Raw genomic sequence first — 16574 nt, forward strand, 5'->3', positions numbered from 1 at the left:
TACTATCTTGGCACGAACTATTCGATCACTCATACTAAGATAGTGAATGGCGATGAGTGGCAGGCATTGCGTACTGACTTATATCTTGCAGCCTGCACGCTATGAGACACGCCCGGGTGACCCTGGATTTATGGTGACTGTAATTAGCACCTGTTTGGCTGGATTTACACGGGGCGGAAATCGTGCGGAATGTGCGCAGTGGGACCGCACGAAAATTCTGCAGCTGAAATCCCGAGACATTTGTTACCTGTTTCGAAAGCAGCTTATTCCTCTGCGGCCATCTCTCCTGACAGAGAGAAGAGCCCGCAGCGGAAACGGCGATACGATTGACATGCCGCGGCTTTGAATTCCGCACGGCATGTCAGTTTCAGCGCGGCTTGGCCACAACGTGTGAACGAGATTTTTGCAGATCTTGTCCTCTTTGCTGCTTAGTCTCAGGCGTAGGATTGCAGGTGGAATTTCCATGTGGAAAGTCCACACGGAAATTCCACCCTGTGTCAACCCAGCCTTTAGGTGGCGCTCACATCGGCATTTGGCTCTGCGTTTTCCTGCCCCATCATGTGGGAACAGAGAAATGGAATACTGGACCTGTCTTATGGTGGAAACATTTGCTGCTCATTTTCACACAGCCGTTCAGGCTGTTCGGTTCTATAACCTAGATTCACCATCCTGATGATGCGGTCACTGCATTAAGGACCGTGGAAACGCGTAGATGGTGTTAGCCAGCCTAAGATAGCCTTATTGTTGTGCTTGACATGCCACAGATGTCCACATCATTGTATATCGGGCTATCTATGCTTAAATGGTGATAGTGAATGCAGCAGTTACTGACAAAGAGGGTTCATTATATATCTTATTGAACCCTCTTCAGTTCAGCTGCTCGTAGCTGCTGGTGATTATAAAATCTCACAAACAGCAGCATTCATCTCTAGTGAAGCAGTGATCAGCTGTTTTTATTAGCTGCACTCAGCAGTGTTTAGTCCATGTGACAGGGTCTTATGAGTTAATGACCCTGGTCTAAGACTCTCCGCTGTGTCTGTCCCTAATGGGAATGTGGTAAAATAAAAGGAACGTTTGGTGCTGTAATAGGTCCTTGCACCATTTAACTCCTAGTTACAGACCACTCAGCGCTGCAGTCTATTTGCCAGCTTTTATATAAACTAGATAAACACGCTAAATGACGTCAGTCAAGCGAGTCACTATATAGATGAAATTAGTGACCGTGTTTACTATAGCTGGTTATCGCATCAGGGTATTATCCACCATAATAGGGGATATACCACATAGTATATACCTGATTGATGCTATATTTCCTGGGCATTAATATATGCCTCAATACTCTGCCAGACGGGGGTTACATTTATTATTCTGGCCTTTACCCATTTATCGGCTCCAACGTATAAATACAAAAAATATAACCTACATTGTGCTTTGTTAGCCCTTGTGGCCATTTATACACGTGGAGCTGTACACAACCATAATATATATCTCGACCCATGCACCAACAATATAGATTGGGTCATTGTGGTTGTGGAGTTAGAACTTAGCGCATCATCTGGTATATACTTATATGGACTTACTACTGTTAGAATGTCTACTTGTCCAGTAGGAGTGTAACTGGAATAAGAGTCCACGCCTTTTATACATTTTTATTTTTATCTTTACCTAATAAAAGTTATATTTTAGTGATTCCCTCGGTGATAGGCTTATATCTTGCAGCCTGCACGCTATGAGACACGCCCGGGGGACCCTGGCTTTATGGTGACTGTAATTAGCACCTGTTTGGCTGGATTTACACGGGGCGGAAATCGTGCGGAATGTGCGCAGTGGGACCGCACGAAAATTCTGCAGCTGAAATCCCGAGACATTTGTCACCTGTTTCGAAAGCAGCTTATTCCTCTATGGCCATCTCTCCTGACAGAGAGAAGAGAGCCCGCAGCGGAAACGGCGATACGATTGACATGCCGCGACTTTGAATTCCGCACGGCATGTCAGTTTCAGCGCGGCTTGGCCACAACGTGTGAACGAGATTTCTGCAGATCTTGTCCTCTTTGCTGCTTAGTCTCAGGCTTAGGATTGCAGGTGGAATTTCCATGTGGAAAGTCCACACGGAAATTCCACCCTGTGTCAACCCAGCCTTTAGGTGGCGCTCACATCGGCATTTGGCTCTGCGTTTTCCTGCCCCGTCATGTGGGAACAGAGAAATGGAATACTGGACCTGTCTTATGGTGGAAACGAACAGTGGCAGACGGATCCCACAGACTACATTAGGGTCCATCTTGCTTCCGCCCGGCCCCCCAGCGTTATCCTGGACAGTATAGTGCAGCTTTCTGCCCTGTTTTGTGAATGATCTGATGCCGGTGTGAATGTAGCCTTACGGTTCTCGGGTATTGCTGCTGATTTGTATGGGTATTCTCCGTTGCGGGCTTATAACGTTTCGGTCGGGCCCACACAAGCGCAGGTTTACTATGTGACTCACTCAGGGTTTTACGTGTACGGCCGTGTGAGCCCAGCCTATGGGCTCATTCACATGGCTGTATGCGGACAGCGCTGCGAGTATCTCCAGAGATCGTGTATGGGCTGTGATAGGCACTGAGATTATGGCGTCACGAACATGCAGTGGGACTTTTTCTTTTTTCTCAAATTCCCTGTACAGAACGGGGCTCCGTATTAAACGCTGTCCATTTGCAGGCATTGCGAGAGGGCAGCCCTTCAAAGGCCGCATATTAAACGCCGGAAAAAAGCGATTTATACGGATGTCCCCTCGCAGGTCCAACGCTGGTGTGAAAGGAAGAATGAAAGTCTATAGACCATCACTGCCTCCATTCACCGCATGTGACGTACGGAAAATATGCATGCGTAACAGACGGTGACAATATGCCCATGTGAATGAGCCCTGAGGTGGTCTGTGATTTTTAAAAAGTTGTCCAGAAAAACGAAAAAAATTCTGCTTGGCAGCCCTGAACGTCACAGAGCAGAAACAAGGTGATGGTGACAGGACCGGCTGAGAACACTGCACCACGTGACGCATCTTCCGCTTCACGAAAGTTTCTATTCCCAGTCATGAAGGACGAGGCGCCCAGACTACAATGCGCATGCGCAGTAAACGCAGCTTGGCGTCTGTAGCCAGAACTCAGACTCCTAGTAAACAGCCTAGAGAGCCACGCCCCCGATGTTCTCCTCTACGAACGGTTCCCTGACATCACGTGACGAGGAGAGTGACGTAAGAGGAAGAAGTCGCCATTAGAGGGAGGCGGATAGGAGACTGGGAGTCCTCGGCCTGTCACAGCCGTGTTACCGCTGGTCCTGCCGACAGGGCCGCTGTCCGGGGCTGCGCTTGGCCTTCGGTGTAGGCTCCGTGTTGTCCGTTTCAGTGGTGTCCATGGCGGCTGGAGGAGGAGGAGGCGGAGCTGGGGGCAGCAAGACGTACTCGTTCAAGGTGGTGCTGCTCGGAGAGGGCTGTGTGGGGAAGACGTCGCTGGTGCTGCGCTACTGCGAGAACAAGTTCAACGACAAACACATCACCACCCTGCAGGTGGGTCCGGGTCACATGTCCTCCCCCGCCGGGACACCGCAAGCAGCGGGCACCCTGTGTGCTGCCAGTGCTGGCCGCTAGGTGCAGCTGTGCGCTCAGAGGTCCTGCAGGTACCCCAGCGCTGTCCTTACTACCTGCGGATGGGTCTGTAATGCCAGCCTAAGCCCTTGGTGTTAGGACTACTTCTTGTATCCTCAGCATTGTATAGCATGACCTATACTGTTACCTAGTAGCTCTATGAGGGGGTGCTATAGGGGGTTTGTACTTTTAAAAGGGGTTTTGTGGGGAAAGTGTATGGGATCTATATAGTTTGATTGCTAGGATAGTACACTGCATTACTTAGGTAGTGCATTCTACTATGCCAGGCTGGAGCCCCCTCCCACTGTCATCTGCATACATGCTGCAGTTGCTATGGTTTAGGCCTCATGTCCACGGGGAAAATCAGATCCGCTGCAGATTCTCCATGGAGAATCTGCAGCGGGTCCCTCCTGCCCCGCGGACATGAGCGCCGAAAATAGCAATTTAAAGGCATTTACCTATCCGGCGCGGGCGACGAAGATCAGCTGTTCCTCACGGCCGGATCTTCATTTTCGGCCGGCGGATGAATTCCTGACGCCGGCGGCACGTCGCCGGCACGTCGTCGACGTGCCGCGCGCATGCGCCGGGCACATCCGCCGAGCCGAAGCAAGGGAGATGCGGCCGTGAGGAAGAGAAGAGCTTCGCGGTCCGCTGCGGGTGAGTAAATGCTTTAAATTCCTATTTTAGGTCTCCCGCGGATCCGGACGGCTTCCATAGGCTTCAATAGAAGCCCGCGGGAGCCGTCCCCGCGGGAGACCCGCATGAAAATGGAGCATGGTCCAGATTTTTCCATGCTCCATTTTTTTTTAAATCACTTTTATTGACGATCCGTGGGTATTTATGTACCCGCGGGTGGTCAATGCATCCCTATGGGATGCGGATCCGCATGCAGGAAATCCGCTGCGGATCCTAAATCCTATTTTCCCCGTGGACATGAGCCCTTAAACTGCCAGGATCTGAGGTTTCTCTGCTACTGGCAGTTAGAGCAGGAGCCTGGCTGTCAGTACTCAGCCAAGCCACCGCTTTAATAAGATGTATGTGCCGGTTTAAAGCCCGCTAGTGAGGTCAGTTAAAAGGTGTATTGGTGGTCACTGAAGAGCTAACCCAAGGATAGGCCATCAATAGTAGATTGGCTGGGGACTCCAACCGGTCATCTGTTCACCGGGCCAGTGCACTTGTGTGTTGAGATGACTTCTGTTGTTACTGCAATGGCCAGGCTTGGTACTGTAGGCCAAGTTTCCACTGAAACGAATGAGAAATTTGTCTGTAATACCCAGCCTCACCACTGCAGTAGGACCGGCGCTGTCTGCTTCCTGCAGAAATCTGCTCAGGGCATGAGCAAGCTGACTTGGTAAATAGCTGATCGGTGGGAGTCCGGGATGACAGATCCACACCAATCTACTACTGGTGACCTATCCTGTGGATATGCTGTTAATAGTTCCCAACTGGACAACCCCTTTAGGCAGGATGCACGTGACTACAACCTTCAGGTGCTCAGAGCTGTAGTGAGTACCTAGACATGTCTGTGGGCTCCTGACTTCACATAATGGCATCTTTGTGTCAGTCCATGTAAATCTGAAGAAACGGTGTCCACAGTGGCCGGGCTCTGTGATCCGCCCGGCATAGTGGTAGATCTCTCTCGTTTTCACTTGGTCACAATGCTGGCGTGCAGAACACGATGGGAGAAGTCATAAGGCATTCACAAGATGTACGGCCTGTACGCCTCCTCATGTCATCACACACTTCACAGTTCTGTCAATGGCACAATTATTAGCCTGATTTACTGGGGGGGGGGGGGGGGCAAAAAACATGGGAAGCACAGCTTGTACTCCAAAGTTGCCCCAATAACATTGTTCTGAGGCATCGGCACTTCCATTGTTAAGCATTGGGGATGGATGACAGATTGGTAATAAACTGTCCTATGAAAGATTCAAGTGGCTTATTTAAAGCCTTTCCTACTGTTTCCCTGAAAATAAGACAGTGTCTTATATTAATTTTTTGTTCAAAAAAGGCTTAACTTTTTTACATGTATAGCTGCCTGGACACTATTTAAATTGACTTCTTTAATTAACTGTTAGCAGGGCTTAATTTTGGAGTAGGGCTTATATTTCAAGCATCCTCCAAAAGCCTGAAAAAATCCTTTTGCATCCTCAAAAATTATGGAAAATCATGCTTTCAGGGAAACGGGGTATTTACTGGCTAGCATGCCAGAATAACCCCCATGGCCCCTGTGTGACCACAACCTCCTAAATCCCAAGAGGGATCAGTATCACCATAAGGATAACTGGACCTACTGTGTGCCTGTGTGTTTTTTGTTAGTTCCTTGTATGTCTTACGATTTTTGGATATCAACATAAGGTAATGTTCTAAAGTGTTATTTTCTATTTTTCTAAGGGGTTGTCCCATGAAAAATATTTCTAGGTAGCTCTAGCCAATAATTAATTATACACGTATTTGTACTTGGTAAAAAAAAAAATTGTCATTCCCCCCCCCCCCCCCCTCTTGATTTTGCAGGACTGATGTTGGAATACTGCCACCCGCTGTTTCTATCCTGTGTCCACATCACTCATTGCGCCAAGGTGGTCACACATGCTCAGTCTTGCTCCTCTCTCCTTCATGTACGAGAAGCTAGACTGCCTGGGTGTAACCACCTTGGAATATTTCCTGAGGTGGACTGGACACAGAAAGGATCTTCACTAGAACTAGAATTATAGACTTGAGTTAACCTGAAACTTTACCTTTATAGCATCTTGGTGTTAAACACTAGGACAGCCCCTTTAAAATATGGCCTCTTTGTACAGGGCATCTAAATCTATGTATATGCGTACTGTGAAAATTGGGGTTTTCATGTAAATGCTTTAAACTTGGCTAAATCTTGTCTCCCTTTTATTTTAGGCATCCTTTCTTACGAAAAAGTTAAACATCGGCGGCAAAAGAGTGAACCTGGCTATCTGGGTATGTAATGTTTAAATATAAAAACCATTGACATCAACTGGGGGGGGGGAGCTTATCACTTTATTTCAATTTTACACTAGTTTTTCTGCTCTTATAGCTGAGCAGAGACGGAAACCCTGAACTGAGCCTAAACAAAAGTGTGAATTCACCCTTAAAGATGTACTTACTACAAATGGCTCTCAGGCTGTATTGCAGCTTGAGCTTGGATCTTAATCTTGTTTTAAAGTCAAAGATGTCTGTTCTTGCTGTGATTTAGTTTGAGAGTAGGTTCTCACTGCTGCCCAAGTCTCTACAGGCTCGATCTCAAGCTAGACTGCACCTAAAGCAACCAGGATTTTGCCTTAGAGAGCAGTTTGAAGTAGGGGATAGAATTCTGCGGAACATTCCGCAGTTAAAAACCAACAAAATTTGCAACTGTTGCGGATTAATTCTGTCCTGTGTGAAAGCACCCTTTTACACTGAATGAGCTGTTGGGCAAATGATGCCCGGCAGCTCCGTCCCAGTGATGCTTGCCAGGGTTTTTTTTTTCCCTCCACCCATCATTATTCCCAGTAAGGCCAGTTTCACACGGGTGAGGGTGATGTCAGCCTGTGAATCACAGCCCGATATCGCCCTTGCAATCTTTCTGGAAACAACCTTGCATCCCTGTGGGGCTGAAGGAATCCCCTGGTGCTGCTGTCACAGCCATAGCAGGAGATCGCGGAGTTATCCCATTGTTTTCAATGGGGACGGCGCTGTTGCCATCAGCTCCATTGAAAACAATGGATGATATTGCAAAAAGATAGGACATGCTGCTATCTTTTTCCTACCTAAGCATACGGGGTTCATATCTGCTTCTCGCAACGCTCAAATCTTGTGATTTATTTTTTTTTTTTTAGCCATGTGAAACAGGCCTAAACAGACAGACGTTAATTGTAAATGGCAGCCATTCATTTCTGAAGGGCACGTCGTTCAGTTTTCTGCATCCATTTGCACAGCATGTTTATCGCTCAGGTTCTCGCGGGAGCACAAGAATCTGAATGGTAATTGTCCCGTGTAAAAGGGCCACAAGCTGCTACTACACGCTTGTACTTTACATCACTTAAAGGCGCATGTAAAAAATTTTTCTTTTTTATTGGTGGATTCAGATAATTATCTGTGAAGCCATTTCTATTTAATCTTTCCAGCTAATTGATAATAGAAATGCTACGGCTTTAATTACTAACAGTAATCTTGTGAATCTCTTGTATTTCCACAGGATACCGCTGGTCAGGAGAGATTCCATGCCCTTGGCCCAATCTACTACAGAGACTCTAATGGAGCTATTTTAGTTTATGATATTACAGATGAGGACTCCTTCCAAAAGGTATCACCACTCAGCTGTTGGGGGCAAGTAGCAGTGCATGATGACAGGCGGCAGTCTCCACTGCTGTGGCTGTCTGTCTCATCTGCATGGCTAGCATATGGGATTACAGATTTCCACTTACTCATACATTGGTTTATTTCAGAACAACATCAAACCTTTTTTAAGGAGTATTCCCATCTCGGCGGCTCATGACTGAGATGGGAAACCTGGCTGTTTCCTGACCACCTCACCTGGTGCCTTGCACTATTTCTATTACTCCCATTTAAGTGAATGAGTTGGGGAAATGGCAGGATAATGCTTAGCCACACACAGCAAGAGTGTCACTGGAATACCTCCAACATTGTCACACTTTGTGGCCTGCCCTGTCGCCAGATTTATTGTGAATAAAATGTCTATGGTAATACCTGGAATGCCAAATGTGGAGCAATATACTACAGGATACCATATGGAATCTATAAGCCTCCATGCCCGCCCATATCACATCTTGTATCCAAGCTAGAGGCGGTACAACAGGGTACTAGAGCCTCTATGCCCACCTGTATTACATCTTGTATCCAAGCTAGAGGTGGTACAACAAGGTACCAGAGCCTCCATGTCCCCCATATCACATCTTGTATACAAGTAAGGCCCCCTGCACACTGGCGGGAATTCTGCGTCGGGATTTCCCGCAGAATTTCCACCCCTGCCCGCCTGCATAGGGTTGCAATCCTATGCAGACTAACACGATTTGCGTGAAAATACACGCGGAAAACAAATCGCTGCATGCTCTATTTCTGTGCGGGTCTGCCTATCGCGCCCCATAGGCAGGCTTAATAGGCATTCATAGCAGCCCTGGGGGTGTTCAATAGACTACCATGCTAACCCATTGTGTGAGGGTCCTCTAGCTGGTGCTTAGTCCCTCTTGACCTCTGTATCTAAATGGGTTAACAGCCACATTCGTAACTAATTCAAATTGTGTCCGCTCTCATCTGATTATGGAATGGTTATGATGCAGTCAGGAAATGGTTACGGTCATTGCTTTGGTTTTTTCTCAGTATTTTTGATGTCACCTACCATATAGAATATTACAGTGATTGAGGTTTTTTTTTTTTTTAAAGGATTATGTAGTTTAGAAAACCCATTTGCATATACCCATATACGTGTTCACACAGGCCAGATTTGCTATGGATTTTAAATGTGCACCCTCTGCACGAAAACTCCCGGGCATTTATATTAGCAGCAAAGTGGATGAGACTCTCGATGAGCAGAAAACATTTGGACAAAACCCCGGTGAAAATTACCATTGGAGGGCGGGTGGGGATTTAAATCTGCAGCATGTCAATTTTAGCATCACTTATGTTTCAGAATCCACCTCTTCCCAATGAAGGGCGGTGAATGCTGCTCCAAAATCCATGCTAAAACTGCGCCAAATGGTGCTGGTTTTGATACTGTCAGCTGAGGATCTGCAGCAGAATGTCCGCTGTGGACGTGGCCTTAGGGAAGCCTTGGTTAAAGGGGTTTTGAAAGAAGGAACTTTATAGGCTTAACTGTGGAATATAGAGGAAAAATGCGTTTACTCTAGCCCTGGTGCCCACTGCTTGGGCAACAAACACCAGCCTGATTTCAAGCGGCCGGCATCTGAGTTCCAACACTGGAGGGGGAGCTGTTGAAGTAGGGGAGTATGCTTAAGTCCCATAAAACTTCCTTAAGAGTGAGTGCGCTTTTTGGAGGACCTGTCTAATATTATGCAGACATCCTATTTGTATTAGGCCGCCTGCACACGAGCGGAAATCCCGCCGCAGGATTTCCCGCGGGATTTCCGCCGCTGAAAGTTTGCATAGGAGTGCATTAAAATACGCACTCCGATGCAGACGGCCGCGGTTTGGCCGCGCGAAATCTTGCGCGGCAAACAAACCGCGGCATGTCCTAATTTTCTGCGGGGCACGCACTCACCCGGCCGCCGGCTCCGGTCTGCGCATGCGCCGGCTGCACAGCAGCCGGCACATGAAAGAGCGGGGGCCGGCAGGCGCGGGTGAGTACGCGCTCGTCCCTGCAGGCGCTCGGGTTGGATCGCGCGGCGAGAATTCTCGCTGCTGGATCCGACCCGCTCGTCTGCAGGCGGCCTTAATGCCCCTCTTACATTATCACGGAGGGTCCCAGCAGAGCATACTTCAAGACTGTCGAGACTCTTCTTAAAAGGATCCTTTGTTTTTGACAATTCCTCATTGTTAGAACAGTAATAAGAAAATACTTAGACACTAAGGAAATGTAGTAATCTAATTGGTATTGATCTGTTTTATTTTGATCTTTTTTTTTTTTTTTTTTTTTCCAGGTAAAAAATTGGGTGAAGGAACTAAGAAAAATGCTGGGGAATGAAATCTGTTTATGTATAGTAGGTAGGTATTACATGACTGTTCTTGGATTGAAGACTGTATGCACACGGCCATGTTCAGTTTCTGCCTCGTGGACCAGTCTTATTCTGCGTGCCATTGACTCCACACTTGTTGTATAAATCACTGAGTGCTGTATTGGGGTACATTCACATATAGCAGATTTGTTGCAGACATTTCTGCAACATCTAGCTAGCATGTATGAATATGCTCTTACTCCAGGAGAGTACAGGGCCTTCCTGAGGTGCAGCATACTGGGGCACTTGGAGAGCTGCAGTATGGAACTCTGAAGGGATGATTGCAAGTTCTAGGACCTAAATATTGATTAGCCATCATGTAAATCTCCCACCTTCATCTGCTGTAAGGGGGTTATTTAATGGAGACCAGAAGTTACACTAATGACTGCCCATGCCATATTTTTTTTTTTTTTTGTAAAGGTCCTAGCATTGATGGGTAAGTCTGATGTTGTAGTAATATTAGTGAACTACATCTGCTATTCCTTAGGCTGTCTTCACATAGGTGCTAAAATCACACAAGTTTGCATTTTTGAGATGCACAAATATGAACCCCCAGCCTTTTGAATAGGGTCATGCACATGAGTGATGTTTCCTGCATGGCATCACAGTGCCATGCAGGAAACCAATCATGGCATGTTCTATCTTGCTGAATGATCTTGCATTGCAGCTCCCAGTGTCTTCAGTGGGAGAAACTGCGATCCTCTGCTACAATTGTGAAAACCGCAGTGGAGAACTGATTCTTCCCTGAAGTGGTGGGAGGCTGTTTTGCCATGAAAACTCCTCACATCCCTGGGCATTTCACATGGTGGGGAGCACTGTATGGGGGTGGGATTCACCGCCCCATATCGCACTCGCCCGTGTGAAGTTAGCCTTAGTGTGGTGTAAATCGCTGCCCCTGGAGCTTGTGACAGGATGTTTGTTGGTCTAAGTAGGCCAGGCTGTAGTATAACCCTGAAGCTTAGTGACGGGCTTCATGGTCATCCTGCCCTCTGACACTTACAGGTCATCCCAACTTGTGGCTTCTAGTAGCTGTAAATTGTCTGCAATTCCAGGCTTGGGCTTCCATGTAAATCCTGCTGGATGTAGTCTTGCCAACCCCTTTCTGTATGCCCTGTGGCCCTGCTGGATTACATGGTGTATAGCAAACTGTAAACCTTGTGTTACAGATCACTAGTAATTACTTAAAATGTGAATCCTTTGATCATATCTGTGGATTTGTGTTTTAACATACGTGATGATTTTTTTTTTCTCTACAGGAAACAAAGTAGATTTGGAAAAAGAGAGACATGTGTCTGTTCAAGAAGCAGAAGCGTATGTTTACTTATTGCATTATTTTAAAATAATTTTTAGTGAATCTTTGAGTGTTTTGATCTTATACTCTTGTTTTGCAGGTATGCAGAATCAGTGGGTGCAAAGCACTATCATACTTCAGCCAAGCAAAACAAGGGAATTGAAGAGTTATTCCTCGATCTCTGTAAAAGTAGGTGTTCAGGGTAGTTCTCCAAATGTACTAAAGGGACAATTAGAATTTACAATAAGCTGGTTGCAACATGTCAGCCCACTGACTGTAGCACTGCTTGGTGTCCATTCAAATAAATGGCATGATCTTGTGTTACTCATTCTCCCAATACCTGTGGAGCGTTGTGTTTTTTTTTTTTTCTTCTTCCTGCAGTGTTCTCTGACTAATCTGGCTTTGTCAGAAGAGCTTCTGTTTTTAAAGGGGCACTGTCAGAAAGTGAGTGTACAATTTATAACTTTGTATTCTCAACAAGAAATCTCTGGTAACTATAAAATAGATTGCTGTTAACATCTGCTGACATCTAGTGGCCAAACGGGGTACACTACAGGCTGGTCAGGGACATGTTTTCCAGCCGAAAGCAAAATATAATCTTTTCAAAGGGCAAATCTGCTGCTGATGGTATTGTGATACATTTCAAGAGAACAAATTAGTCAAATCTCATTGTTCTTTCAAAACAAAAGGTCTCTGCAGACTGTTCAGCCGTCTCATCATCATCCAGTGTAAAAATGTAACTCTTTTTAAAGGAAGGGCAGTTTACGTATATTTGCCTTTGCTTGGAATGTGGTGTCAGAAGTTTCTAAGGAGACCCAAAGCTGGTTAAGTACTTTTTAACCCCCTCCTCCCCTGAACTTTTTTTTTTTTTTAACCAAGCTTTCCAAAGATCCAAATTTTGGCAAAAAAATTTTCTCGGGCACCTATCTGGCTTTTTTTTTTCTTAATTGTATGAGTTATATTGTTTAATGGTACAATTTACTGTGCAGTTTGTAGTTTTGGGGGGGTTTTAAATACGGTTAAGTTTATCCTGTTCAGTACAACTATGACGATACAAACATATATATATATTTTTTTTCCTTCACTTGTTCTTAGAAAACTATATTTTAATAGCTTTGTTTCCATCTTCCGAGCACAGTGACTTTAGTGCGCACTGACCTTTTACACACTTCATAGCCTATTGCTTCACACTGATGTCCATTTTCATTCTAAACTACTAGTTGGAAGTAAGACTTTGTTTTTTCCTGGAAACCTCATGTCTCTAAATACGTAAAACGTATGTTTCTTGGTAAGTGGTTCTGCATTCCGGTTAAAAGTTAACATGCATTTTGATTTCCATAGGAATGATAGAAACGGCACAAGTAGACGAAAGAGCCAAAGGCAACGGGCCAAGCCAGTCGGGCGCTGCAAGGAGAGGAGTACAGATTGTAGATGATGAACCACAGGCACAGAGCGCGGGTGGATGTTGTTCTGGATAAACGTGTGAACTGAGCAGATACTTGTCCTATCAGGAAGATTGCCATATTCCAAGTCACCTATTCTTTTACCATTGGAGTAACAGAATTTAACAGTATTTAAGTGAGGGGAAAACGTAACAAAATGCGAGACCAAGCATATACTAGCGGAGTGCGTGACCAGAGAATTGGCATTTTCTACAGCTGATAACCGAGCAATTACCAATGGCCTTTTTACATATGTTTTTCTTTAATGAAAAATAATATGCATGTAGAAAAGACCTACTTAAAGCTTCATTTATATTCTTTTTAAACCTGTTCTTTATTTAATAACTTATGTACATTGTTAGGATGGTATGCACTTTGCTGCCCTTTGTATTTTGTGGAAAACTAATTGTATCCTAAAAATGCATTCCCCAGCCCCCCTGGCAGATAGCAGTCATAATTTTGCAGGGTTTGCACATGTTCTAACTGTCCATTTCTGGTTCTAATTAATTCTGTAAGAACTGATCAATGTGCATTACATATTAAATATTTTATCTGCTTTATTTTCCTGTACTAGAATGTAGTGAGTATGACCTTACGGTTGGCAAGTTGTCTTAATACTGTTCTGCAAGTGACCGTGTCTAACTCTTCTCACTTGTCCTTACGACTTGCTCTAATTGCAGTGATTGCTTATCATACACCACTGGAAAATAATCCCACTAATCAGAAAAGATCCAGAATAGAAGAATACTTGTTAATTGAACTCTGCAAATTTAGATGAAGGATTCCGGCTTCTGAGGAGTATGTAGAAGCGGCACTTGTCGTTCGTATATAATGCTCCTCCTCCCATGTAATTGCTATTATTCGTTGTAGAATAAATCATTTATGATTAACAATGTCACATTTGTTATGAAAATAACTTGAAATTATTCTAAAACTGTTTTAAAATTGATTTCTCTCCCCAATCTCTTTACTTCTGGAGTTATATAGTTTTTTCTTTCTAAGTAACTAAATTACGACACTGACGTGTTTATTGAAGCTTTTTACGATCGGCTGAGTAGATCTAAATGTCATGGTATTAATCTTGTGGTTTCTTGGAAAATGTCTTTTCACTTGTGTGATGAGTTTCCTGCACTATATTTGTAGATAAATACAGGGGGATTGTGGTAAATGGGGGCTAAAAAATGTTTGACATCCATTTGTTTTAATTCACAAAGAAACAGTAAAGGTAATGGTCAAAGATCTGGATATAAATCACTCGACTTCTTATTTCCTTCCTTCCTTCATGTTCATGCACACACAGTTGACTCAAGGAAGAGTATTGTATGCATCCGTGTTTCCCCAAACTCCAGTCCTTCTGACCGCTAACGGGTCATGATTTGAGGATCTCCTATAGAGGGAACACCTGTGGTAATGTCTGCGGCGCTGACATCTATGGAAGATGCTGATACATGACTAAATATTCTATTCTTGACCATGCAGAATGAAACATTATGCTAGGATTAAATTTTCCAGCTTTCAGCTGTATTGGAATGTCAGAAAATAGAATTGGTGGGGTAACACATAACTGAAGGAGCTGCAGTGCTGTGACTTTCTGACTTCAGTGTTTTCCAACCAAAAACCTTCATGGCATATCAAGGGTTTGAGATTGTGTGTAGACGCCAGACATGCGGGTGCAGTTTGTAACGTTAGACATGTAGATAGTGGAATACCTGTGCTGTGTTAGACTTGGAAAATAGTTCCAGCTTGTGTAGATGTGCTTCCATTGAAAAACCAATGAGGCTGTAATATGCAGCCCTGTGGTAAGGGCTCACGGTTTGCTGCAGCTTGTGGCTGGCTCAAACATTGCTCACCCATGGTGGTCAACGTCTGCAATCGTATAGCCAGCTGCCGCCACAGTTGCGTATACGGCTTCACCTAGCCTATATCACTTTAACAAAGCTGAGGGGTGTCCCTACAGTCTTGCTAGGGTTTGTTAGCTGATCTGTACAGCTGGGGGTGAATGTAGTTTTAGGGGTTTCAAGTGATCTGCAATGAATGGAGTATGACCTACCATTCTATTCCTTTCTCTGGGATAGCTGAGCACTTGTTCTGTCCTTAGTCTTGTAGAAATGAATGGAGTGGTAGTGTGAATGTGACCATTGTTTCAAAATTCTTTGGATCACCCTTCTTGTGATCGTGGGGCCCCCGCGATCACGTCCTCCACCAATACATATGGACTATCCTGTGGTTTGCTGAAGGTCACTTTAATATAGTCTACAGAACATCCCTGCCCATTTAAAGGGGTTGTCCCGCGCCAAAACGGTTTTTTTTTTATTCAATAGGCCCCCCGTTCGGCGCGAAACAAACCCAAGGGATAGGTAAAAAAAAAAAAAAAAAGGTTTAGTACTTACCCGAATCCCCGCGCTGCGGCGACTTCTTACTTACCTTACCAAGATGGCCGGCGGGATCTTCACCCACGATGCACCGCGGGTCTTCTCCCATGATGCACTGTGGGCTCTGTGCGGGCCATTGCCGATTCCAGCCTCCTGATTGGCTGGAATCGGCACACGTGACGGGGCGGAGCTACGAGGACCAGCTCTCCGGCACGAGCGGCCCCATTCACCAGGGAGAAGACCGGACTGCGCAAGCGCGTCTAGGCGGCACCATGGCGACGGGGACGCTAGCAACGGTGCAGGTAAGTGAATAACTTCTGTATGGCTCATAATTAATGCACGATGTACATTACAAAGTGCATTAATATGGCCATACAGAAGTGTATGACCCCACTTTCTTTCGCGGGACAACCCCTTTAAGTCTACACAGTACCAAACTGCATTGTATTAAATGGAAGCAGAACTGGATCGGCTTTCTGTAGGTGACATTGGCATCTGTCATTCTGTTCTTCCATTAGAACAAGGTGTGCTGAAACATGAAAGTATTCTAGTGTTATGGCTCCTCGGAATATGATCGTACCTCTCCCTACACACATATACCAAGGGGCAGATGACTCTTGTTCCTGAAGAGCGACGCTCTTTCGGCTACATTACAACTGTTCATGTTAAGTTTGCGGTGCTGTTCACTACACAACAGGTGCTTGCGAGCGTTCCTCTGAAGGAGCTGCGTTTAGCTAGTGCTGCACCTTCTGGTTTTTTGAGCATCTTTGCTGGTCTCAGTAGTTGGGTTCACAGCGCTCAGGAAGTGATAAGCCCTTGCTTTCTATGGTAGAGTGCTTAATTTCATAGCACAGCAGGGAGCTAGGAGAGGCAAGTATAGTCTCCACTCACAGATACGGAGAGCTGATTTTACAACTCCCTTTTTAAAGTGGCCCTCTGGTCCTGGACAAATTTAAAGACGGCTGCATTAGTTCTCTGACTACCTGATGTACACTGCATTAGTAGACATGAAGAACACACGCTGCTGTGATTGGCAAGTGCTGCCCCCGTAAGTAGTACTGGCCAGTCTCACACAGGCGTTAGTAAATTTTGGAATGTTTTTTTTTTTTTTTTTTTTTTTTTAAGTGCCCCGATCGTTGCAATTGAGTTAAAAAGCACTGCAGCACACTA

At 45.3% G+C, this 16574-nt stretch overlaps 1 protein-coding gene across 1 annotated transcript; it reads left to right on the top strand.

The window, feature by feature from the left end:
- Positions 1-3198: 3198 nt before the first annotated feature.
- On the top strand, positions 3199-14271 carry RAB21 (RAB21, member RAS oncogene family). Its single transcript, XM_066591643.1, has 7 exons — positions 3199-3535; positions 6509-6568; positions 7806-7913; positions 10225-10288; positions 11556-11610; positions 11691-11779; positions 12932-14271. The coding sequence occupies exons 1-7, from the start codon at positions 3383-3385 to the stop codon at positions 13066-13068; spliced, it is 666 nt and encodes a 221-aa protein (XP_066447740.1). The 5' UTR covers positions 3199-3382; the 3' UTR covers positions 13069-14271.
- The last annotated feature ends 2303 nt before the right edge of the window (positions 14272-16574 follow it).

Source organism: Eleutherodactylus coqui, chromosome 2 (assembly GCF_035609145.1).
Source record: "Eleutherodactylus coqui strain aEleCoq1 chromosome 2, aEleCoq1.hap1, whole genome shotgun sequence".
NCBI lineage: Eukaryota > Metazoa > Chordata > Amphibia > Anura > Eleutherodactylidae > Eleutherodactylus > Eleutherodactylus coqui.